Source organism: Ochotona princeps, chromosome 17 (assembly GCF_030435755.1).
Source record: "Ochotona princeps isolate mOchPri1 chromosome 17, mOchPri1.hap1, whole genome shotgun sequence".
Taxonomy (NCBI): domain Eukaryota; kingdom Metazoa; phylum Chordata; class Mammalia; order Lagomorpha; family Ochotonidae; genus Ochotona; species Ochotona princeps.
Genome location: NC_080848.1, coordinates 40,037,848 through 40,063,009, shown reverse-complemented (window position 1 = coordinate 40,063,009; position 25,162 = coordinate 40,037,848). Strand labels below are relative to the sequence as shown.

At 59.1% G+C, this 25,162-nt stretch overlaps 1 protein-coding gene across 2 annotated transcripts; it reads left to right on the top strand.

Moving 5' to 3' along the window:
- Positions 1-442: 442 nt before the first annotated feature.
- On the top strand, positions 443-24,964 carry ATP2A3 (ATPase sarcoplasmic/endoplasmic reticulum Ca2+ transporting 3). Of its 2 annotated transcripts, none has more exons than XM_058676731.1 (21): positions 443-738; positions 8,515-8,532; positions 8,649-8,731; positions 9,353-9,457; positions 9,633-9,771; positions 9,979-10,059; positions 10,139-10,224; positions 10,954-11,418; positions 12,746-12,834; positions 12,969-13,071; positions 13,927-14,058; positions 14,327-14,452; positions 15,258-15,476; positions 15,573-15,908; positions 16,517-16,737; positions 17,441-17,643; positions 18,579-18,664; positions 20,694-20,827; positions 21,011-21,128; positions 21,515-21,632; positions 23,779-24,964. In XM_058676731.1, the coding sequence occupies exons 1-21, from the start codon at positions 621-623 to the stop codon at positions 23,793-23,795; spliced, it is 2,997 nt and encodes a 998-aa protein (XP_058532714.1). In that variant the 5' UTR covers positions 443-620; the 3' UTR covers positions 23,796-24,964. The 2 variants fall into 2 exon arrangements, with proteins under 2 accessions (XP_058532714.1, XP_058532715.1); XM_058676732.1 differs by lacking the exon at positions 443-738 and adding an exon at positions 7,135-7,259.
- The last annotated feature ends 198 nt before the right edge of the window (positions 24,965-25,162 follow it).

Below are 25,162 nucleotides of genomic sequence, written 5' to 3'. Positions count from 1 at the left end.
ACGGCTGAGGCTGAGTTCCTGTCATAACGCAAGCGCGAGCCGCAAGCGGGCAATGTGGCCGGCAGGTGTCCCTCGAAGGCCCACTTAGTCCTAGGTTTGTGGGTTCTCTGCAGACCCAGGGGCCCGCCAGCAGAACTGGAGATGAGAAGTAGGACGCCCCACTTGGGCAAGCTCTATTTTGCAACAACCCTCTCAGGGGACCCAGGAGAAATCGCAGGCAGCGGACGCAGCAGCACCCCCAGCTCTCGGCATTTCGGGCGCCTCATCCCACCCCGCTCCGGCTCTGCGGATGTACCCTCAGTTCCCCCTTCTGTACAATGGGTGGACGGCCCAGGCTGCGCGCCCCGGGACGCTGCGGGGGCGGGGCGGCGGCGGGCTCCGAGGGCGGCCGGAAGAGGTGTGAGTGCGGGGGCGGGCCCGGTGCCGCCCCGCCCCGGGGAGGGAGCCCGGGGCGCAGCATCCTGGCGCCCGCTTCGGCCGCAGCCGCCACTGCCGTCGGGGAAGGTCCCAGCGCGGACATGGCCTTGCGCGGCGCCCGCCCGGGCCCGAGCACCTCGCGCCCCGTGCAGTAGCCCCGGCGAAGAGGCGGCCTCGACGGCTCAGACGGCCGGCCGGGCGGCATGGAGGCAGCGCACCTGCTCCCGGCCGCCGACGTGCTGCGCCACTTCTCGGTGACAGCGGAGGGCGGCCTCAGCCCGGCGCAGGTGACCAGCGCGCGGGAGCGCTATGGCCCCAACGGTGAGCGCGCGGGGCCGGGCGAAGGGAGCGGGGGCTGCGTGCGCCCTCAGTTCCAGTTCCCACCCCCTGCCCGGCTCCCAGCCCCCCGCGGGCACACAGAATAGCGAGGGCTCCGGAAATATGAGATGTTCTTGGGGCACCCCTTGGGGGCTACGCGGCCATCTTTGCAGGGGTCGGGACTGGAGCAGTGTCTTGGGAGACTGGACACCTGCCCCCAAGACCCCATCCCGGTCCCACCGCCTTCTGTACCCCTGTCCTGTGAAGCCCGAATGCAGCCCCATTCGCGGTCCTCGCTGGACCCAGCGCCGCATCTGCCTGCTCGCAGGTGCAGACGCTGAGATGGGTGTGAGGACAGCCTAGCCGCGGGCCCCTGGCGTGTCCTTCGGGGCTCAATAAAACTCCCTTCAAGAAGGTGCAGCTTGTCAGCTTCCACCCCCATCCCCCAAGTCTTCCTCTTTCAGCCGACTTTCAGCGGATGTGGCTGGCGGGAGCCGGTGGGGGCTTTGAACTTCTGGGGCTGAGACCCACCTTCCCTGGGGCAGCCTAGGCCTCAGGGAGCTGGCATAGGCGACTTCCCTGGTGGAGTGGCCTGGGGCAGCGCCTGCCCATCGCTGCATGGGGACTGGATGGGAACCACTTCCTCTTTTCTTTCTATGGGAGTGGGACTCTCCCTGGAGTCCCTGAAGGGTCGGGGACACAGACAGGAGGTCCCCGATCAGGGTCCCTTCTATGTATGACCTGCCACTTCCTCAGGTCCTTCTGGGACTTGAGAGTACCTCACTCTTTTGGGGGTTCCCTGCCAGGCAGAGGGAGAGGGACTGTGGTGTGGGTATCCCGCCTGCTCAAGGCTGGCTGGGAAATTACCAAGAACTGTCAGACAAGGAGCTGAGGGTTTTGTATTAGTTTATGAAAACAGCCTCTTGTATAAATATTATCTTTCTGGAGCAGAAATCCTTTTTCAAAAAAAAAATTAGTTGCTATATTTAGTTGGGCTGTGGGAGGAACTGGGGAGATAAATATTATTTGCTGTCCCCCATAAGTGACAAGGAGGGTGCCATCTGCTGCAGGCTGGCCTGCAGGGGGGCCTGCCCCCTTCCCTTCGCCTAGGCAGGCCTCTGCCATGCCACTGGAGCCTGCACCTGGGGATCCTGGTTCTTTGGGAAGCTGTAGACCTGGACCTATGACCTTGACCTTGCTTCTGTCCCGGGAATCACATAAATTCCCCCACGGGCCCTTTCCTCTGGCTGGAGGGAAAGAGGGAGACCTTAGTTGCCCTCTTGCCCAGCCCGCTGTTGCTCTGGGTGAGGGGAACGGGGGCACCCTGGGTGTCAGGTATAGGTGTAGGCTTGGTGTGGTGTACAATCCCCCAAAAGATGGATGTGGAGGGAAAGGGTAGGAGAGACCTTCTCTGGAGCTCCCGTGGCTCCTGTGTGTTTCGGTAGGATTTATGCCACAAGCTAGCCCTCACTGAGCACTTACTGTATCCCAGGCTCTGTGGTTCCCCCCTTCTGTCACCCATCGTCTGCATTCTTCCCGCCCCCAACAATTCTACGGGGTAAAGACTGTTGTCATTCTTGTTTCACAGAGGCAGGAACCTGAAGCCCAAGGTCACACAGTAAATGGTGGAGCTGGTACCGGGTGCCCGTTCCTATGTGACCTCAGCTGTCCTATCAGGCAAGAGGGTCCTAGGAAACTCTGCCAGTGCCTGGACGCTGGTGTGGATACCCGACCCCGTCCAGCCTTGTCCCAGCCACTCCCGCTGCTGCCCACTGGCTGCTCGCGTCCTTAGGAAGTGTCCCAGAGCTCTGGGAGCGTCAGGTGCATGGAGGAGAGCCAGCTACACTTTACTGCCTTGGGCTCTGCCCGGCCCAGGCTGGACCTTGGGTGTCCCCCATCCCTCCCCAGGTGCCTATTAGGGATTTTGAGCTCTGGCTCTGCTTCTTTGTAGCTGGACAATCCTAGCCCAGCCACCTCGCTTCTCAGCGCTGAGTGGGGCAACAACAGGACCAGACTCACAGGGCTATTTATGAGTATTTAATCAGGTCACATACCCCGCACCTGATGCTGGAACTGCCTCCTTGCCAGAAGCTGCGGGATGGGGTAGGCGGGGCCAGGGGACACCCCAGGGACCAGTGCCCCCACCACAGGAGTCTGTGCACCTGCATGCTGCGTCGTTAGCTCTGGAAACCACAAGGAAGTCATTTGCTTAAGTCCTGAAGTTTGCAAATTCTGTCAGTGGAGGGGGGAGGACAGAGGCAAGGCTGGGGTCTCACCTTCCTTCCTGCCTGGTGCAGATAGAGACCTCAGAGCTGGGGCAAGGCTGACCAGGGAGAGGACCAGGCAGAGGTCACCACCAAACACCCACTGTCCCAGCCCCATGGTAGAGATGGGTCCTAAGAGACACCAGCAGGGTGATGGGGAGGGACTTCCGGTCCAGGGCAGCTGTTGAGTCCCCCCTTGGCTGGGTACAGGGGTGCCCTGAACTCAGCTTCTGGGGGTAGGAGGAGTTTATCCATCCTTCAGATTTATCAGTTTGAAGATAAATTTGCACACAGAGCAACAGGTGCCTGACTGTCCCCCAGGCACCTCCCTGGGGCTCTGTTTTTGGCATCTGCTTCCCAGGATGGCCTGGGCACACACAGGCAGGAGCTGGTGGCGTCTTTGACACAAAGGAGTGGTTACCCATGCTGCCAGACCCCGCTGCCCAGGTGACAGGCGTTGCTGGATTGCCCCCTCTCTCCCCACCACTGGAGCAGCATCCCAGCTCTCTAGAAGCCTGGGCAGGACTTCTCCCTGGGGCTGGCACGCAGCTTTCTCTACTTTCACTTCCCATGGCTGCCTGGGTTGTGCGTGCACTACCACACAGGTCCCACACCTAGAAGGAAACCTGCCAGCTCTCCGCAGGAGTTTGTAGGCATGGCAGCTCTGGCCGTGCTGCCAGTCCGTGTGTTTCCTGGCACACTGCCAGCATGGCAGATACATGGACATCTGAGAGACAAATGTCCCCTTCTGGCTTTAGAGCTTGCCTCTGTTTCCCAGTTAGCTTGAAGAGCCTTGTTTGCCTGGTGGCACTGAGCAGGCTGCTCACCTCTTTGCTAGGCAGCCACCAAGGCCAGAGGCTGGCCGAACTGGGCTCCACCCATCCCTGAAGGCTCTAGAGAGCCAGGGGACCAGGTGGGATCTGGGGGTGGCCTCTGTGGCAGGGGTGGACAGGGCTGGAACTTGCCAGCCAGGGGTTTGCACCTCCCTTCTGTGCAGTGGGTATAATGGCCGAGGGCCACCAGGGTGGAGACATTGTCCTGATATATTGTTTGTGGCCTTGTTTCCTGCCCCCTGGGCACTGGCACAGGGGCGCTGGCTGTGGGAGTGGGGCCCGGTGGGAGGGGGCATATTGAATGGTCCCTTGCAGTGTGGCTTCTGTGTGCCCCTTGGTGTAACAGAGAGGGGCGCTGCACTGACCCTGGGAATGGAGAGGGATCAGTTTGCCCATGACCTTCAGAAGCTCAAGGGCCTTCAGGCTTTGCTCTGTCATCTACTTCACTGACCCTTGCTGGGCAATCTAACCCAGGAACTGGGTCAGTCCTGCCCCCCCTGAACCCCTTCACTTGCACGTACCCCGAGACAGGGCGAGCTCTGCCCATGGTGTATCCAGCCACACTCATGCTGAGCAGAGCTGGCAGCTAAGCAAGTGGGTCTCTCTGAGGAGCAGGTGACCCTTTCCAAGGCCCTGTGGTGATCTCCACAGCCCAGGGCCAGCCTGTCCACTCCAGGTGAACACCCCCCCCCCCCAGCTGGTGCCTCTCCCTGCCTCTGCAAGTGACCATTTAATTGCTCTGTAAATTTACCTTTGAGGAAGACTTTCGTGAGTACCCGCCTTTCCCGGCTGGAACTGACATTTAGAAGCCGAAATGCCAGTTTCGAGTCTTATAGCAGGAAGGTGGTACAGGTAGGGGGAGGCACATTAGGGGAGCAGGTGGCACATGGAGCCAGGGGTGAAACCCCAGGGGCAGCAACTGTGGCCCTCACCCTCCTTCTCACTACGCTAGTGAGGAGCGACTGAGTAAACAATTGCTGGGAGGGTTCCATGTGCACCCACAGATGACTCAGGCCCTCCCCGCCCTGGAGGTGCTCCAGGGGAGGGGGGAATAGGTGGGGGATGGGAGTTTGCAAGGATGTCCTCCTGGAAGGGTGGAGTTCAGGTGAGGCGACAGGGCAGGGTTCTCTGGGCAGTGGGAATGACGCAAGCGAATGCTTGGAGGAGGAAAAACTGCAGCAAGGCAGGGAGGAGGCGACAGTCCTGGGTGTCCCATGTGGTTGACTAAGCCAGGGACAGATCTAGGAAGGCCTTGAAGGCCACACTGAGGTGCCTGTTAGGTCTTCAAGGACAGCCTAGGATGAGCTGTGCACAGGGCAAGGACAGGGTCCCTCGTGCTCACAAAGTATCCCTGGGCACCCACTGTGTGCTGGCTGCTGTTCCGGGTGCTGGAACACAGAAGTACAGTCCTGCTGTCCCGTGAGCTTCTGTCTGTCCTTGGAGCTGGCCCTCACTCCCATGGACCCTGCACTCTGTGGGCCATCTGAGGCACGTTCCCTGCCCCCTGTCTACAAATTAGAAGAAGAGAGTGCAGTGGCCATAGAACCACCAAGGAAGCGAGCAGGACTTGAGCTCAAGCCCCCTGCACGAGGTTCCTTGCTCTAAACCTCAAAGGTTCTCTGATCACATCCCCTCCCCCACCTCCCCTCCACACCCCCAGGCTCTTGCAGGTAGCCCCACGTCAGGCAACAGTGGACATGACCACTGGGTCAGTGTCTGGGGACAGAGCTGGGGTGGGCTAGGAAAGGTCACTGTGTGGGAGACCCAGGCAAGAACAGCAGGGCTTGCCCAGCTGGAGATCTAGGAAGAAACGTGCCTGACCCTACCTCTGTCCTGTGCAGTGTGGCACCACGTGGCTGGCATGGCTAGGGGCATTCTTCCCACCCAGCTACCATGGCCTGTGGTACTGCTGAGTGCCTAGTGCCACTGTCTGCCTAGGGACTGGCTTAGGCTCTCAAGGGGCCATCAGCATCTCCCAGCCCTGGCTGACCTCCTTCTGTGTCCCTGTGACTGATTCACATTGGGGACAGAATTGGGTCCCATTGGGGGTCTTGGCAGGCCTGACATGTTGTCAGAACCCTAGACCTAAGCAAGCCAGATCTTGTACCCCTTTCCCCATACACACAAAGACCACTGTGTCACTGGGGCCATGGCCGAGGAATGGGCTGGCTGATGGGATGAGGGAAATGCCAGGTGTTATTGGGGGAACCTGGCTAGATGAGGAGGAACTGGGGTATGGAAAGCAGGACAGCCTAGGAGGCGGGGCAGGAGACCCAGAGCAGGGGTAAGAGGCAGGCTATACCTGCTGCTGCTGTGCAGCTGTGAAAGCTGTGAAGCTGCTGTGCAGCCTCAGACCGCCTCTTTGAGCTCCTGGTGTCTGCTCTGTGTGGTAGGAATTGTGAGAGATGACTCATCCCAGGTGCTTGCACAGCCTCTGGCTCAGCATTATCCTACCTGTAGCACAAGAGTGTGGGCCCAGGGTCTTCCCATTTCTGTGAGGCCCTAGACCACAGTCTGCTAGGGGCAGCCGGGACTCTCTGTGTTCCCTACCCTGGGACTTGGTCAGCAAAGCAGAGAGCACCTATGGGTGCCGTGCAGAGGGTCAGAGAGTCCCAGTTCTACTTTTGCTGTCCAGTAAGGCAGCTGCTAGCCTTGCACAGCTGGTTATGCTTAAAGGGATGAAAAGGGGCCGGGCAGTAGGTGTAGAGGTTAGGATGCTGGCGTCCCACATCCTAGTGCCTGGTTCAAATCATGGCTCCACTCCCGATTATGGCTTCCTGCTGATGCGCATTCTGGGAGGCAGCGAGTGATAGCTCAGGTGCTTGGGTCCCTGCTGGCCATGGGTGATTGTGTTTATGGCTCCTGGCTTCATCCTGGCTGCTGTGGGTGTTTAGGGGAGTGAGCCAGTGGACTTGAGTTCTCTGTCTAATAAAAAGCCAAAGCTGTCTGAGTGGTCACAGTTCCAGATGATTCTCTAAAGACTAATAAAGAATAAAGAAAGGCGGATGGTGGCCAAGTTGGGGAGGAAGCTATTTCCCAGCCGTGTTCCGGGTGCTTGCAGCCACCTGTGGCTGGCGGCCACTGTATGAGAGTCACTGCATAGCATTCTGCTTGGCAGTGGCCTGCACCGAAATCTCCAACGGCAGACCAACAAACAGCCAGCCTTCTCGGTGGGCTGTGGGGGTGTCTGGAGCACAAGCTGGGGACAACTAGAGATGTTTGGGAAAACTCATGATGACATCGTAGAGTGGGTCCGTGTGGGTCAGGGGCACACAGACAGGTAGATGGGGGCAGGGGGACCTGGAGCTAGTGGCAGGTATCCCACCCCAGGCCTTACCCTGCTCAGAAGAATGGCCTACAGAACAGGAGGGCGAGGGGCCACCTGGTGACAGAGGGCAGGGTCAGGCTGACAATAGGAGGGACTCAGGTCAGACTTAGAGACAGTCTGTGCCCTTGGCCAGGAATCCTGACAAGGTGAGGGCATTTGGGAATACTCCCGGGAAGCAGCCTGGCACACTGTGCCCCAAGACCGGCACTGCCCTGGGTTCAGGCAGGGGCACAGCTGTGATGACCTGAGAAGGACCCTGCTCCATTGCAGAATTGGCCCAGATATCAGGCCTGGCCCTCCCCGCCCCCCGCCTTTCCTGTTCACTTCAGCTAAATAGATCAGAAGGAAAAAGTCTGTTTGATTTTAATCTCAATGCAGGACACTGGAGATTACATTTTCCATGGAAAATATCAGCCGTTGCCTAAAATAGGACTTTGGAGAAAATGCTAGAAAGTGTATTTTTAGGTTACGTGCCTCCCCCCAGACCCCTGCTGTCCAGAGGCTGCTAGATAATCTTGGTCATTCACCTGCCAGGTGCAGACCCTGCACCTGCCAGGCAGGTGATCTGGGAAAGGGCTCCCATAGGAGCGGATGCTGGCAAACCAAAAACTGAGTGGGGTGGGGTGGGGTGTGGGAGGACAGAGGCCAGGTCTCACACCTGGCAGGAGCTTGGGACTCCTACTCTGCCTCCTCTTAGGCTGTTGGGGTGGTTGGGAAACTTCAGGTGTTCAAGATGGCCAGTTGCACCTGGTAAAGGTGCATCAGGAAATGCAGGCGACAAAAGAGAAATCTGCACACAAACTAAGGTGTTCTTTGCCTGTAGGGAGGCTGTGCTTGGGAGGGAGAGGAGACCGGTCAGGGGGAGGCAGTGCTGACTCTGCAGAGGGAGTCCCCGGCAAGGAGGGACTCAGAGGACTGAGCGCACTGCACACCTGGTCCCAGTGGTCTCGGTGGGCTGGTGTGGCAGAGATTGGGTAAGCCAAGGGAGTGAGCCAAGGGGGAAGAACTGAACAAGGCTGAGCAAGAGGGGAGCCAACATCCCCCACACCTCAAGCCTGCATTCTCTTCTTGAGGCCTTAGCTTTGCCTGGTGGTGGAGTGGGGGCGGTATTGGAGAGGAAGGTCTCTGGCCCTGGGCCATGTGAACCAAGCCATGGAGATGGTCCTCAAATGTAGGCGTGCAGGGTGGAGGCAGCTGGAGGTCTAGAGTAGGGAGGAGAGGGGATGGCTAGAGAGCAGCCTTGGGTGGGCATGGTGGGGAGGGGCATAGGCTGTCCAAGGGTCCACTGCTCACTGCTGCTCGGTAACACACCTGTCTCTTCTCCTTGATTTCCACTGCTGCCTGGCTCCTGCAGAGCTCCCAACTGAGGAAGGTGAGGCCTGGGCCCGACACAGTCACCTTGGCTTTCCCTCACGGGGGCCGGGCCATCTGGCCTTGGGGAGGGTGGAGGGGTCCAGGGCTGCCCTCACACACTGCTGCTGTTCACAGGGAAGTCCCTGTGGGCACTGGTGCTGGAGCAATTTGAGGACCTGCTGGTGCGCATCCTGCTGCTCGCCGCTCTGGTCTCCTTTGTAAGTGGGATTCTGCTGTGCTGGGTGGCCCGCCTGGACAGCCATCCCCACAGCTGGGCTTGGAGGCGCACAGGGCTCTCCTCCATTTAGCCTGCTCCTGGCCTCCGCAGGAAGTCCCCCTGCCCAGTTCTGACTGCAGCTATCCTGGCCTGAGCCCCCAGCTCAGCCCTTCCCTCTAAACTTAAGTGCTTGTCTACCCCCCCCAGCCCATTGTCCACCTGGCTGTCAGCAGGGGGTGGTTTCAGCATCCCAGCCTGACCCACCCCTTCCCTGTCCCAGGATCTCTGCATCCTCCCCACAGCTACAAAGGCCTCGGGGCTGGAGCTGGTCTCCACTTCTCAGCCTGGGCTCTGGTTCTGTGGTCAGACAATGCTGCCCTGGCCCAGACATCCCAAACAAGATTAAGTGCCAGCATCCCTTGTGAAAAACCTGGATTTCTGGTTTCTGGCTCAAAAGATCTGGGGTGGGCCTGAGAATTATGTTTCTAACACATTCCCGGGTGCTGCTGTGGGCTGGGGGGCCACCAAGAAAGACTAGCCCTTTCCCAGCCCACAGCCTCCCGACCCAGAACAGGGGAACAAGCCTATAGTGTGACCTGACTCCCTGGCTCTGCCCCCACAGGTCCTGGCCTGTTTCGAGGAGGGTGAGGAGACTACAACAGCCTTTGTGGAGCCACTGGTCATCATGCTGATCCTTGTGGCCAATGCCATCGTGGGCGTGTGGCAGGTGGCTGGGGCACATAAGGGTGGGACCCAGTCCTGGGGTGGGGGGGAGGTCCTCTTAGGCAGCAGGTGTACCCTTCACCTGGAGGTTCCCTCATCTCTTCCCTGCCTCTAGCTCCCTTGCAGGGGGCGGTTTGCAGTGGGCAGCAGGGGCACACGGCTGCTGCCTCATTCCACAGGAGCGTAATGCTGAGAGCGCCATCGAGGCCCTGAAGGAGTATGAGCCCGAGATGGGCAAGGTGCTGCGGGCCGACCGGAAGGGTGTGCAGAGGATCCGTGCTCGCGACATTGTGCCTGGGGACGTGGTAGAAGTGGCTGGTAGGCCGGGGCCACCTGCTACCACCCCTCTTCTAGCGCCTCTAGACTTAGGGTGGGGGAAGGTGGGAGAAAGGGGGCAGACTCACTGCCCAGGCTGCTTCCAGCCTGGCCATGGTTTCTGATGGGGCAGGGGGAGGGGGATGCTGCTGGCTTCCCTGGGGGAGGTGGCCAAAGCCACTCCCAGTTGAGCCCTTCTGCTCACTGCAGTGGGAGACAAAGTGCCGGCTGACCTCCGCCTTATCGAGATCAAATCCACCACGCTGCGTGTAGATCAGTCCATCCTGACCGGTGAGATCTGGAGGCCAGGGCGGGGCAGGGGTGGGACTGGAGAACAGGTGTGGCTTCTCACATCTCCTTCCACTGCCAGGAGAATCCGTGTCCGTGACCAAGCACACAGATGCCATTGCAGACCCCAGAGCTGTGAACCAGGACAAGAAGAACATGCTGTTTTCTGTAAGTCCTTGGGGTCCTAGGGCCCCAGGCCAAGGCAGTGAGGGTAGAAGCAACAGCGTTTAGGGTTCAGCAGTCAGCGTCCTTCCAGGGAGCAGCCACCTCTTTGCAGGCAGACCTTGGGCTGGCTGTTCCAGGTTGGGAGGGAAGCTCACAGGCCAGCAGCTGGCACCAAGAATCTCAAAGGAGGAAAGATGGGCAGTCCGGTTGACCACAGGTCATTTCCTTCATTGGTCTGCACTCTGGTTCCCTGCGGGCAGGAGCGAGGTCTGCACTCTGGTTCCCTTGGGCAGGAGCGAGGTTGGGCTGCCAGCAGCACACACCTTTATGCCGCCATGTCCACAGCACAAGGATGCCTGTTTGGAGTAAACTGAGCCCTGGGCCTCTGTTGGACCATTTTATAGAAGAGAATGTATAGGCACAAGGCTGCCTATGCTTCATACCAGGCTTGGAATGGATGCACTGGGGCAAAGGGTTTCTGGATTGTTCTGTGTTTACATATGCACTGGGAAGCCCATGCTGTACTAGCTGATTTGTCAGATGTCAGCCCCGGTGCGGGGCACTGGCTGCAGTCCCTGCTTTCCACAGCTGAGTGACCCATTCAGTACTAACCTAGATGGCGAGAAAGAGAGCCCAGGAAGGAGTGGGCACCCAACTCTGGCCCAAAGGAGTCTGGGGCCCTGGGCCCTGCCTGGCATTGAACAGCCCTCCCCTTGTCTCTCCTCTGGCCAGGGTACCAACATCGCATCCGGCAAGGCAGTGGGCGTGGCTGTGGCCACAGGGCTGCACACGGAGCTGGGCAAGATCCGGAGCCAGATGGCATCGGTGGAGCCTGAGCGGACACCACTGCAGCGCAAGCTGGACGAGTTCGGGCGGCAGTTGTCGCGCGCCATCTCCCTCATCTGCGTGGCTGTGTGGGTCATCAACATTGGCCACTTTGCCGACCCAGCCCACGGTGGCTCCTGGCTCCGTGGCGCCATCTACTACTTCAAAATCGCCGTGGCCTTGGCTGTGGCCGCCATCCCCGAGGGTCTCCCAGCCGTCATTACCACGTGCCTGGCGCTGGGCACACGGCGCATGGCACGCAAGAATGCTATTGTGCGGAGCCTGCCGTCTGTGGAGACCCTGGGCTGCACCTCAGTCATCTGCTCCGACAAGACGGGCACCCTTACCACCAATCAAATGTCTGTCTGCCGGGTGAGTGTTGCAGCCGTCCTGGTGGGGGGGTGCCACCACCGCTGTGTGACACTGGCCAGGCCAGCCCCTACCCTGACCTTTCCAGCGAGGGAGTAAGGGTAGGAGGGAACCCAGGGGCTATATCCCCCTTGTGGCAGAACTGCTGACTGGCAGACAGCACCTGGCTAAACACGTGACACCAGGTGGTCCTCCGTCTCCCCATCTGATGTTTGGGCATGCAAACCCTATCGGGGAACTGTCAGAGACACAGCAAAGTCGAGCACGGCCTCGCAGGGCCTGGACCCAGGCCTGCTCCTGCTCCCTCATGACCTTGCCGTCCATGTCTGTCACCAGATACACCGGCTCCAGTGACCCGGGAAGGGCTAGGGCAGGAATTATTTATCCCCTGGAACTTGACCCCCACCTTCCAGACCCACAGTCCACAGGCTCCAAGAATTCCAGCTGGGCCCCTGGAAGGCTCCTGCTGACCCAACATGGGGTGGAGGCAGGGAGGTGGTGACGGCCTGGATTTCCCTTTCCTACCACCGCTGACCACTGCCGCCCACCACCACTTGGAGTCCCAACTCAGCTCTCAGGCCTCCAAGAAGCCCATCAAAGGCTGCTGTGGGACGGGGGCACCAGCCAGCTGTATGGCCCTATGGCTGCTGGCTGGCTACCATCCCTTAAGGCTTTAGCATAAGATACCTAGGCTGAAAGGAGTTGGGAAGCGCAGGGTCTGGAAATTGCAGAGGCCTCACCTGCCGGGCTGTGGGTAGTGCCTGCTGGAAGACTGGCCCCAGGAGCAGGGAGAGGAATAGGAGCAGGGGGCCTTCATGTGACACCTTGCAGGTGCCGGACTAGCTGGCCACTGGCTGGGCAGCTGGTGGAGTCCCCTCAGCAGAGCCAGCAGACAAGGAATGGGCAGCCCTGGGGGGCTGCAGGAGGGACACCTGGGCTGGAGGGGACAGAGCTGTGGAGATGTCCTCATCTCCAAGGGAAACCAGGGGCTGCTGGATTCAGATCTCACCTCCTCAAAGGCTTGGCCTGGGGTTACACAGGCAGTGGGCAAGGACCCAGCCTTCCTGGCCAGTTTCAGATCCCTCAGTCTGCACCCAGGAGTATTGAGGACGTGGCCAGTCCCCTAAGGAGTCCAGGACAGGCTGACAGCCTAAGCTGGACCTACCTGAGGAAGCAGACCCCCACCTGGACACCTCGTTCTTGACCTCCTGGGTCAGGGAAGAGAGCCAGCAGGACCCCCACACTGGGACCAGGCATAGTGCAAACCGGCTAGCCCGGGCAGGGGGAGGGGGCCAGGCCTCCCCCTGAGCAGCCCTTTGTTCCCCTGCAGATGTTCGTGGTAGCCGAGGCTGACGCAGGCTCCTGCCATCTGCATGAATTCACCATCTCCGGCACCACGTATACTCCCGAAGGCGAAGTGTGAGTGTGGGTCGAGCGGGTGGGCGAGGCTCCCCGGAAGGCGTGTCCAGGGACTGTGGGCGTGACCTGAAGGCTGGACGCCTCCTGCCCTGGGGTTGGGCCACGACTGCTGTGCTGACCGACAGCTTCCGCAGGCGGCAGGGGGCGCTGCCAGTGCGCTGTGGCCAGTTCGACGGACTGGTGGAGCTCGCCACCATCTGCGCGCTGTGCAATGACTCGGCCCTGGACTATAACGAGGTGCGTGTACGCTGCCTGCGCCCTGCCCTCCCTGTCGTCTGGCCTCTGTGGACAGATGCTACTCCCAGTGCCCCAGAGCTCCGCTTGAGAGTGTCTCGCCGCAGGAGCTGGGCTGCCCTCACATGCTCACCCTGACTCAGAAGCATGCCCCTGGGGGCTCTCTGGCTGTGCCACTTGCAGCCTAAGGCGAAGTCCTTAGTCAGCTCCCCTGCCAAGCTGAGGGCAGTAACAGGCCCCTCAGGGGAGAGACTTGATGAAGTTTTCACTGATGGCAGGAGACTTGAGCTAGGGAGCCCCAGGCAGCTGTTGTGCCCAGTGAGATCTTGGCTGAGCCCTGGCCAGGGACTCAGGGTACAGGAGAGAAGGCATGGGTCAGAGAAGAATGTATAAGCCAGAAATCCCCAGATTTTGTGGCAGTTTGGATGAAAGAGAGAGAGAGGTGCTCCTGGCTGGGGATATCAGTGTAGGGCAAGCAGGAGAGAAGGGGATAGCCTGAGCCCGGGAGACCCATGGGCAGTGTTTGGCAGGGGGGCTTGGAGCTCAGGAGTTGGTATCACTCATCTGGCTACTGGCAATTATGAACAGGTGGCATGATGCGGGAATGGGGGTGGAGGTTCAGGGAGAGAAGGTAGGAGGGTAGGAGGAACAGAGCCCACACCCTAGGGGGTTGAGGCTGGTGAAGGAGGCAGAGGAGAGCAGGTGTGTGGTTGTGACCGTCACTGCCAGGTGCCACCCAACCCCAGGCCCTTGCAGAGAAGACACGGGAACTGTGTGTGGAGTGCCAGAGTGAAGAGGGAGGAGTGGGGAGTTAGAGGGTGGGGGGATCACCTGCCCTCAGCCCCTGGGTGCTGTCAGGCCAAAGGCGTATACGAGAAGGTGGGAGAAGCCACGGAGACAGCCCTGACCTGCCTGGTGGAGAAGATGAACGTGTTCGACACAGACCTACAGGGCTTGTCCCGTGTGGAGCGAGCCGGCGCCTGCAATGCGGTGAGCAGGGTGGGGCTAGGGTTGGCTGGAGCTGGGAGAGAGGGGGAGAAGGCCTGGGGGCCTCCTGGAGGAGGGAGGACTGTGGCTGCTGGATGAGCCACAGAGGAGGTGCTGGAAGAGGGAGGTTCTGAGTGTGGGCCAGGGCCTGCCAGAGAGCATGGTACAAGCCTTGAATGACAGGGTCGGGAGCCAGAGGTACCATTCTGTGGAGAACCAGAGGGTCTGGCCTTGACCCTGGCACCCTGACCTGTGTGGGCGGCTCCTGCAGGTCATCAAACAGCTGATGCGGAAGGAGTTCACCCTCGAGTTCTCTCGAGACCGGAAGTCCATGTCCGTGTACTGCACACCCACCCGGACCGACCCCAAGGCCCAGGGCAGCAAGATGTTTGTGAAGGTGGGGGCCTGCTTGTCTGGTCTTTGAGTGGGTAGTCCACAGTCACAGCTTCAGAGCCAAGAGCCAGGGTGGTCAGGGTGCCGTGCAGGCCTGGAGGCTAGATACCGGCATGGAGATGGAACAAGGCCCCCATGCCTGGCTACAGTCCCCACATGACCATTAAGTCACCCTGTTGGCTTGTTGGAGCAGGGCTGGATGGTCTCAGAAGCCCTCTGCCTCTGCCTGGTGGTGGTCCCCAGCCTGGGTGCAACTGTGTTGGAAACTGAGTCCTCCAGAGGTAGAGGCGCCAGTTCTTGTCACCGCTGCTGCTTCCAAGCAGGAAGTGCAAACCCCTCAGTGGGTTCTGAATTGGGAGCTCTGTTGGGGAGGGACAGGCCATTGACAGGGCGAGGTCTAAGGCAAGACCCTTCCAGGCTGCTGTGTGGCACCCCAGAGACCTTGTCCCCTGGCCACAGCTCTGCAGTTCTATTTCCCATCTCCCTGCTGCTGAAGCCACCACAACTCTGGGATCAAGGGAGGACACCCTGACTCCAACCCCCACTTTGCACCTCCACAGACTTTCGTAGCTGCGGGCTGGGGAGATGAGACAGTGCCAGGCAAAGGTGGAAGGACTCTGAGCCCCTCTTCACTCTTAGGGTTACTCATAGGGGTGACCCACTTGGTCCCCACCTGAGCTTTCCAGAATGGATTCTGCTTTGCTGTGTGCACCAAGGGGTGCTCCTTTCTTGAGGCCTGCTCAGCTGGGCAGGAGGGAGAGGAGAAGGGGGATCCTACTGGCCTACCCTTGCCCTCCCCCACTCTGCAGGGGGCTCCTGAGAGCGTGATTGAGCGCTGCAGCTCAGTCCGGGTTGGGGGTCGCTCTGTGCCCCTGGGTCCCACCGTCCGGGAGCAGATCCTAGCCAAGATCCGTGACTGGGGCTCGGGTTCTGACACACTGCGCTGCCTGGCGCTGGCCACCCGGGACATGCCCCCGAAGAAGGAGGACATGCAACTGGACGACAGCAGCAAGTTTGCCCAGTACGAGGTGGGTGCTGGGCTTGTGGCGACCGTGGTGGCCAGTCGGGTAGGGTACAGGTCAGGGACATGCTCAGGTCCCTGCCCTCTCTCCCACCCCCCACAGACAGATCTGACCTTCGTGGGCTGCGTGGGCATGCTGGACCCGCCGCGTCCGGAGGTGGCTGCCTGTATCGCACGCTGCCGTCGGGCGGGCATCCGCGTGGTCATGATCACGGGGGACAACAAAGGCACAGCCGTGGCCATCTGCCGCCGGCTCGGCATCTTTGAGGACTCAGAGGACGTGGTGGGCAAGGCCTATACAGGGCGCGAATTCGACGACCTCAACCTGGAGCAACAGCGCCAGGCCTGCCGCACAGCCCGCTGCTTCGCCCGCGTGGAGCCTGCACACAAGTCCCGCATCGTGGAGAACCTGCAGTCCTTTAACGAGGTCACCGCCATGGTGAGGTTGGGCTGGGGCTGTGTGGTTAACTGGGACCTTGTTCTTTATTAGTTTGAAAGGTAAAATGCCAGGGAAAGAGGGAGAGAAAAGAGCTTTCCCATCCACCGGTTCACTCCCACGAAGGATCGCAGCAGCTGAGGTTGGGCCAGGCTGACGGCAGGGGCCCACAGGTGCCTCCTGAGTCTCCCAGGGAGTTATAGGAGCTCAAGCTCTAGGACCATCGCCTGCTGCTTCCCAGATGCACTAGTGAGCTAATGGGAAGCGGAGGAGTCAGGACCCAAACTGGCACTCCAAGATGTGGTATGGTGGCTGCAGGTGCCCACAGAACCTGCCACGCCCCTGTGCTCTCAGCTTTCTGATTGATCATGAGTGCAATCTTGACCCAGACCTTTACCTGGGCACCAGCCTTCCTCCTGACCCTAACACCTGCCCGACCCTCAGTCATGGCCTTGCCCTTGTCCCTCAATGGACCTCAACCTTGTCCCTAACTTCAATTTTGCTTCCTTTTCTGCCCTTACCCCTCCTACCTCACTGGGGGTGGACTGAGTTGAGGGGTGATAGGGAGGTAGAGGGGATGTGTGTGACCCCCAGTCTGCCCTGGCACATAGACGGGCGATGGCGTGAACGATGCACCAGCCCTGAAGAAGGCAGAGATTGGCATCGCCATGGGCTCGGGCACCGCTGTGGCCAAGTCAGCCGCTGAAATGGTGCTATCCGATGACAACTTCGCCTCGATCGTGGCCGCGGTGGAGGAAGGCCGCGCCATCTACAGCAACATGAAGCAGTTCATCCGCTACCTCATCTCCTCCAACGTGGGCGAGGTGGTCTGGTGAGGCGCCATGTCCCTAAAACAAGGGGTGGAGGGAGCGCCCGTTCTGAGACGGGGCCTACCCTGTCCCTCCCCACAGAGACCCTGGGGACCTGTGGATCGGGGTGTCCCCTCTCACCCCACATCCATATCCTGTTTCCCACTTCCACATTCATAGTAGACCCAAACTAGCAGTGATGTGTGTGAATGTGTGTGTGTGTGTGTGCACACAGCATGTGCCTCAGACATACATGTCCACCAGTTGATGTATGCATGCCCTTGGGCATGAGTGCAAACACAGTGTGTCCCAGCCTGTAAGAGTGTGCACACTTGCTTTCACAAAGGAGCTGCTGGTGGGGACAGGGAGCACAGGCTTGCTGGACACGTGTGAGTGGAGTGGCTCGGCATGATGGGACATGTGTGCACGTGCTTGATTGTGCTTGCCGGGCTGCGTGGTGTATGCTTGGGTTTGCAGGTGTTTGATGCTTGAGCATGCGCTGTGTGAGAGTATGTGTGTGTGTGTGGTGTGTGTGCCTAGCCCCTGCCAGGCCTAAAAAGCAGACATATCCAGAGTCCAGGGCTGGGACTGGACCAGGCAGAGTTGGCCGGGCGTGAGGCAGGATGGTGGGCTGCTGTAAGGAGAGAGGGTGTGAGTGGGCACTAGGCCTCCTATGCGGCACAGGCTGGCCCTGCTTGGAGCTAGAGCACATGCCTCTGGTTCCAGCATCTTCCTCACGGCAATTCTGGGCCTGCCCGAAGCCCTGATCCCCGTGCAGCTGCTCTGGGTGAACCTGGTGACGGATGGGCTCCCTGCCACAGCCCTGGGCTTCAACCCGCCCGACCTGGACATCATGGAGAAGCTGCCCCGGAACCCCCATGAGGCCCTTATTAGCGGCTGGCTCTTATTCCGATACCTGGCCATTGGAGGTGAGCAGGGCCCCTGCCAGGCCTCCCAGAGCTTTCTGGGTGGGTTCCTGAGGGCTTCCTAAGGGCGTTGTTAGGCCTGCCAGTGGTGGATGGTGGGACTCCACCTTCTTTGGTTTATGCAGGCTGTAGGTTCATGGCACTGAGAATACTCAGCACACCCCAGGCATGGCTGGACACAGGCCCCACCTGTGTCACTGGCCTGTCATGATTGTGTCTCATCACTGGTCTTAGGCAGACATTCCGTGGGAGGCAGAACAGCTGCTGTAGCTCCAGCCCTCATGATCACCTCATTACTACTTTAACCGAGCCTGAAAACATATATATATATATATATATATTTTTATATATATATATATTTTTATATATTTTTTAAATTGAAGGTAGAATTACATAAAGAGAAAAGATCTGCCATCCGCTGGTTCACTGCTCAGATGGCCACAATGGCTAGAGCTGGACCATTCCAAAGCCAGGAGCTTCTTCTGGTTCTCCCTCCTAGGTGTAGGGGCCCAAGCACTTGGGCAGTCCTCCATTATCTTCCCAGATAGGTTAGAAGGGAGCTAAATGGGAAGTGGAGCAGCTGGAATTTGAACCGGTACCCATATGGGATACTGGTGCTATACAAAGAGGCTTAGCCTACTATGCCATCAGGCCAACAGAGCTTTTTACCATGGTAATTGTATGAGAAAAGCCTCAAGCTATAGTTTTCATTGGTCGATGTTAGGGTATGTGCTTATTTCTCCCAGCCAATGAGGGTGCGGCAGATGCTGCTTGCCTCTCTGGGACCAAGAGGTCCCAAAAGGTCTGCCAACTGCTTGGCTCAGAGAAGGGGGAAGGTGGTTCTCTGATGGAAATTCAAGGGGCTATTAGGATGAAAACATCGATGAAACAGAGCCACAGCTGTCAGCTGAAGGCGACTCTGCTTCCCCTCCTTGCAGTGTACGTGGGCTTGGCCACGGTGGCTGCCGCCACCTGGTGGTTTGTGTATGACGCCGAGGGACCTCAGGTCACCTTCTACCAGCTGGTGAGCAAGTGATGGCTGGAGCCGGCACCATGGGGGCTGGACCCGAGGTTCAGGCAGGTGGGCAGTGCAGTTCCACGGGGAGGGGCCCTGCCTACACAGACAGTCCTTAAAAATGGCATTCAGAGTCTATTTTGCTACATAAAGTTTTTTGAAATCTCTGCATGAAATTCTTGGAAGTCTTGAAAAATTTGTGGAAAATCAGTATCATTAAACTTTACAGATTTTTTTTTTTGAGAGAGAAATCCCATCTGCTGGTTCCATCACCAAAGCCCACCCTGGCTAAGGTAGGGTAGGATGGTTGGGGCTGGAGCTGGGAGCCAGGAGCTTAATCCAGGTCTTGCTTGTGAGTGGTAGGGAGCCAGTTCCTTGAGCCATCACCTGCTGTCCCCCAGGGAGTGCACTTTCAGGAACCAGAGCTGAGAACTGAATCCAGAAACTCAGAGTTCATGGGATGCAAGTGTCTTAATGACACGGCTAAACACCCACAAGCATTTCATTTAGTGCCATTTCCCACAAACCTCTGGTAGTTTGCTCATAAAAAAGCATCCAGTGCTAAGGAGCCGAGCTCAGAAATCACGAGAAAGCTAGAGAGGTGCCCAAAACCCCAAGCCAGAGAGGAGGCCCTTTCCCTCTCCTGTTTATGTTTATATATATATATCTCACCTACTTCGGACACAAGAGACCCCAGGCCCTGAGCACCTAGAACAAGAGGTGTATGTGTGGCAGATAAATGCTCACTGGTGAACTCAGAAAGTGTCAATAAGGCAGGGAGTGTATGATAAGAACTACAGGTCCTTGGAGACCCCTTGTTGTGATCTTGTGGCTGTGCAGAAGGCTCTAAGCGCGCTTGTGTGTACACCCGCTTTGTGTGTGCACCTGCCTCGTGTGTGCACCACCTTGTGTGTGCACCTGCCTTGTGTGTGCCTAAGGGAGGAGTGCCCCTGGCTGGAGACTTTGCTGCTTTAGGCACCCATGAGCATAGAGCCGTGTTCAAAGTTTAGGACACGTGCTGTGCTCCGTGACTAGCTCTGAATAAAAATAGGTGCTCTTGTCCCAGATGCTGGAGCTCAGTTTGTGGAGGCGGAAAACTCTTCTTGTTGACCTAAAACAGAGACCATTCCCTGTCTCTGTCGAAGTAAGACATCTAGCCAGGCCACGTGAAAGAGCAAGGGGAGGCACACACAGGGCCCTGCTTGCATCTCTGCATTGTGGGAAAGCAGGCTCCGTGGTCAGCGTCTGGCGCAGCAGCCAGCCGATCTCCGAGGATTCCAGGCATGGCACGCATCCCAGTTTCTAAGCTTCAGCTTCTGACACCTCTGTGCTCAGCATCCATCCCCAAGACCGGTCAACGGGGAGGACACTCCCCCTGGTCCCCACGATGTCCAGGAGAGCAGCACAGGAGTCCTCCCTCCCGCCTGCCTGCAGCACGACCTCCGACCACATCAGGTGCTGGGGGCAGAGTTCACACCAGAGGCAGTGGGGTCCCAGGGCTGAGAGCCACTTCCTTGAAGCGCCTTTTGTCCCCTATGCAAAGGTCCTGTGTTCGGCCTGCGCTTGGTGATTCAGACCATGCCACAGGCGTGGCAGAGCTGGCATTCAGCAGCAGAAAGGGAGTGAGGCGTGAATGACATATTACTTAGTAACAGGGCATGTGTGGCCTCCGACTGCTGTACCACAGAGTAGATTCCCTTCTGGCTGATGTACCCGGGCACGGCCTTGTTCAGTGGCCTCAGCCCTAATCACTGCCACTCCTGGACCACAGACACCTAGAGGCCCGCTCCTAATGCACCCCCAGAGAACAGCCCAGAGCTCCCAACCCCCCACCGCCACCTGGTGCCACTGTGTGTGTTCTGACCCCCGTAATCCAGAACAGTCACCCTTCTGTGCACCTGCTGCTCCCAGAACCAGGGCAGCCCCCTGGTCTCCTTCTTGGTGGGGGGGCACCCCTCCCAGGACTTCGTCTTCCCACCCAGCAGCTGTTCCTCTGACTGCTGCTCTCCCTGCCCCCCAACAATGGCTCTTGGTTCAGAGACACTTCCTCAAGTGCTCCGAGGACAACCCGCTCTTCGCCGGCATTGACTGTGAAGTCTTCGAGTCCCGCTTCCCCACCACCATGGCCCTGTCTGTGCTCGTGACCATTGAAATGTGTAACGCCCTCAACAGGTGGGCTGCATGGGGGCGTGGAGCTGGGGCTCAGGGATGGGGTGTGAGCATCAGCAGGGCCTGAAATTGGGCCAGGATTGAGTGCCAAGAAAATTGGGCCAGGATTGAGTGCCAGGATTGAGTGCCTAGGGCAGGCCCCATCCCCCAGCACCACCTGAGCTGAGCGCCCCTTGCCCTTGGCAGCGTCTCGGAGAATCAGTCCCTGCTGCGGATGCCACCCTGGCTGAACCCATGGCTGCTGGCGGCTGTGGCCATGTCCATGGCCCTGCACTTCCTCATTCTGCTTGTGCCGCCTCTGCCTGTGAGTTGTCCCACCCTGCTCCCGACTCCTCCAGTGCTCGGGGTGACAGGAACCAAGTGAACATCATGGACTTGGGCCAGTTGCGGGACCTCTGTGCAGGATGTGGCAGCAGGACAGGGGAAGGGTCCACACCCTCGGGAGTCCCCAGGCATGAGGGATAGAGGCGGCCACTGTCCCAAGGCTGGAATGGGAAGAAAGATGGCACTGTCTCCCAGATCAGGCTCCCCTTCCCCATGGTGCAGCCAGGTTGTGGTGCCATGGGTGTGGGCAGCAGAGGGCAGAAATAGAAGAGCTGTGGGGGCTACCTGGGTGGAACAGGTGGATGACTGAGGTCGTGCAAACCTCCTCCAACCATGGTCTCCCCTACCCGCCCACCTGCACGCCAGCTCATCTTCCAGGTGACCCCGCTGAATGGACGCCAGTGGGTGGTGGTGCTGCAGATCTCTCTGCCCGTCATCCTCCTGGATGAGGCCCTCAAGTACCTGTCCCGGGACCATGTGGATGGTGAGTGGGCTACCCAGACCCTCCTGCCTCCCACCTGTGCTGCTCCTAGCCCTCCCTGTGTGCTGGGGCACCTAAATGGCCTCTGGACCTTGTACTAGCCAGGGCAGGGGAGAGAGGAGAGGGAGTCACAAAGCTGCCAGCAAGGGGCACTGTCATTTGCCTCCCTGCTGTCACTCACCACTGCCTGTGCATGACCAGGACGTGGGGCCTTGGCCTTTGACCCTGCTACACACTAGGCCTGTTTCCACACTGGTGTCCATGGGACAGTAACAGGCCCATAGGCAGCCACTGGTCACCTCCGAGACTCCCGAGTGCACTGGATCGGCCACCGTGGTACTGCCTTGTGGGTGGGTGCAAGCAAAGACTCTCTGTGTCGGAGCTCACAGCTCTAGTTCCTTGTTCACCCAGGACCAGAAGTTGAAATGGCAGGGGTGAGCCCAGGAGGGCAGGGTGAGAGGAGCAGGCCGGGGCAGGGGTCAGTCAGTGGAGTCTTGGTGGGCAGGGCCGAACCTGCCCTGAGCAATACAAGGACATTGTGGTTCTCACCCTCAGAGTGCTAGGAGGGTAGGGTGAGCTGTGTGGACCCCGGGGGTCTGAGCAGAGGTTAAGGCCATATGCAGGGGGCCTGAGCTGAGCCACAGAGGCCTGCCCAGGGGCAGCTGGGCCTTTGGGGGTTCACCTCTGACAGGAATGTATGCCAGCCCCAGGGGAGGGGAGGAAGCAGGCTATAAATAAATCACATGCCTGTCATTCCATTGGGACCATGGCCATCAATCGGTCCCCACCCCCAGGCCGGCTGATCCTGCTGGGCGTTGCAAATATTTCCTCTTAAAAAGGACCCAAATGAGTCGGCCTCCTCTGTTTGGAAGAGCTGGCTGACCACTCCATACCTATTTAGTGGGCTCCTTCAGGGATGAATCATGGCGCCTTGGAGCCTGTGTTCACGGGACATTGGATAAGCCACTCAGGTGCCCGATGGGGCAGGGGAAGCAGAGGAGGGAATGGGTCTTCATCCGAGTGCCAGGGAAGCCAGGCCCCCTGAGGGACAGAGACGGCTTGGGTGACTTTTTTGTCTTCTCCAGCGGACGTCCCTAGTGGCCACAAGAATTTAGTCCGTTTTCTAAAGAAAACTTGAAAGAAACTAACTCCTCACAGCACCCGCCATGGCTGACATTTCGGGGTAATAGGGGAGTCACAATGGTGGCAGGTTTGTAGGCCCAATGGGAAGAGGACAGGGCCAGTTAGAAAAGTTGAGAAGGAGCAGGTTAAAGATGTTTTCTAGAAGATTCTGGGTGACAGCACAGGTGTGCTAAGCTGAGCCTGAATCTGAAGGGCAGGGGCTGGAAGAGCACCACTAGTGAACCTGGTGGATGTGCGCATGGAGAGGCCCAGGAGCTGGCGTGGGCCCCGTATGCCAGGCAAAGGGCCGTGGGGACCCACAAAAAGGGGAGTAAGCGTGGAAGGCCTGTGGCCACCATGGAGGATAGACAGGTGGGTCAGACCCCAAACAGGGAGGCTGGCAATCACTCTGGAGCTGGGCCATGCAGGCGACCCAGGTCTGACCACAGTGAGCTTAGCTGGTCACAGGCGATGTCCTTCTGCACCATTGTCCTGGGTGACCACGCAGCCCCTGCTGAAAGGGCCATGCCCAGCCACCATAGGGGCTGCGGACCCCACGGGGCACGCAGGGAGGTTGCCCGTGGCCACAGCCTCAATTTGGGGCGATGAGGCCCCAGAGAGTGTGTTCGCTGTGGCCGGTGCAGCTGTCCCTGGGGCCTCCTAAAGCGGCCTAGGCGGCAAGAGAAGGGACCCTTTGTGTTCCCAAGCCAGCTCGGTGGCCTTTTAGGGAAGTTTGGCCAAGGCCTGATGCCTGTGACTCCCTGTGATTTACGAGAGGTGTGTGCTAGGGGAGTCGCAGGCACAGGGTTGGTCCTGAGGGGTTGGGAGCGCCTCTTGTCGCCACCTCCTGGCTCTGCCCAGGTGTGGCTGAGCAGCTGTCAGGCCAGGCCTGCCAGCTGGGTCCTGGGGAGGTGGGGAGGGCTGCCAAGCAGGCTGAGCACAGACAGAAGGAAGGAGGAGGCAGCCTGGGTGTGTGCGTTCACACCCACATCTTCACACACCCTGTCTCGGCTCTTTCTTCCAAAAGACAAGAACCGGAAGTGAGTGCTGGGAGTGGAGTGGAGTTTGCTGTGCGTGCCTCCAACGGACAGACGGGGCCCAAGCCTTCGCCCCACCCACTGCCACCCCTGCCCTCCCCCACCCCACATGTCCATGCACCTGTGAGACGGACACACAACAGGCCTGAGGCCAGAACAGCCACTCCCTGACCTGCCTTGGGGTCTGTGTCCCCGCTGCCAGCTGTCCCTGGGGGGCTGTGTCTTTCCCAGCTGTGTACAGTCCCCACCTCAAGTTACAAGGGTGCTGCCGAGAAGCCAGTGCCCCCGCCACCCACCGTGGAGTCCACAGAGCACATCCGGGAGCCCGGGCGTTTCCTTGGTGACTGATGCCTCTGACCTGTCCCTTGGGCCTGGGCCGGGGGGAAGGGCATCCTCCACACCACCCGGCCTGCCTCCCCCAAGTCTGCCAGTCTGTTTCTGCGTGCACAGGCCCCAGAGGGGGCTGAAGACTATGTGGGAGGGGCTGGGCGGGGACCCCTGCCTCACCTCTGTCTACTGCCTATACCCAGGTTTCCTGTCCTGGGCATCAAGTCCTAGGACTGTGTGGTCTGCTGGGCAGAAGTGGGGTCTGCCACCCACACCCTTAGTGCCTGAGATCCACACACACCGGTGCCCGACCCCGTGCCCTCTGCTTGTCCAGCTGGGGACCTCTGAGTCTCCCAGACTCCACACTGTTGGCCTATCCTCCTCCTCCTCCCCCTGCCTGCCCCCATGAACTGAGAGGTTGTTTCCTAGGATGGCTGGCTTCTGTGGGAAGCATATCAGATGGTAGGGAGATGACGCGTGTGTGGGCAGAATTGTTCTCTTAGCTCAGCTTCTGCTCCTTTGACATAAAAAAAAAAAAAAAAAAAAAGCTCGGCGTAGCTGCAGCAAGTTTCTGATGGTGCGTGTGTATCCGCCCCAGAGTGCACACAGGAGATTGTTTGATATGTCAGTCAAGACACCCAGTCTGCTCTGTAGGGATGCACCCTTTGGTCTGCGGTCAGCGGGGCTGCACATCCTGAGACCTCTCCTGGCCCACCTCCCTTGCCGCGTACAGATTCCAAGGAGTGGAGGCGTTGGGAGAAGCAGAGGCCAGGAGGTGGGTCTCTGCAGGACCCTGCAGTCCCCTGGCCTATCATGTGGTGGAGCAATAAAGGTTGTGTGCCTGGGGCAGCCAAGGGAGTCAGCCTCTGTTTTCCTGGAGGGGCAGCCATCAGCTCTGGGTTCTTTGCACCTGCACCCGATGTTTTAGTGCTGTTCTTTGCTCCAAAGGTCCCCCCACACCTCTGCCCCCAGTGACAGGTACAGGTCCTTTGCCTGACCAAACTGGACAGATCTTGACAGTTGGCATTGAAAGACGGTGGGGCAGGG

Excerpts from the sequence above, each read along its gene's own strand:
- ATP2A3 (XM_058676731.1), top strand. The coding sequence starts at position 621 with ATGGAGGCAGCGCACCTGCTCCCGGCCGCCGACGTGCTGCGCCACTTC. Across the intron at positions 8,732-9,352 it reads TCGCCGCTCTGGTCTCCTTT|GTCCTGGCCTGTTTCGAGGA; the intron begins GTAAGTGGGATT and ends CTGCCCCCACAG. Across the intron at positions 15,477-15,572 it reads GCAAGTTTGCCCAGTACGAG|ACAGATCTGACCTTCGTGGG; the intron begins GTGGGTGCTGGG and ends CACCCCCCACAG.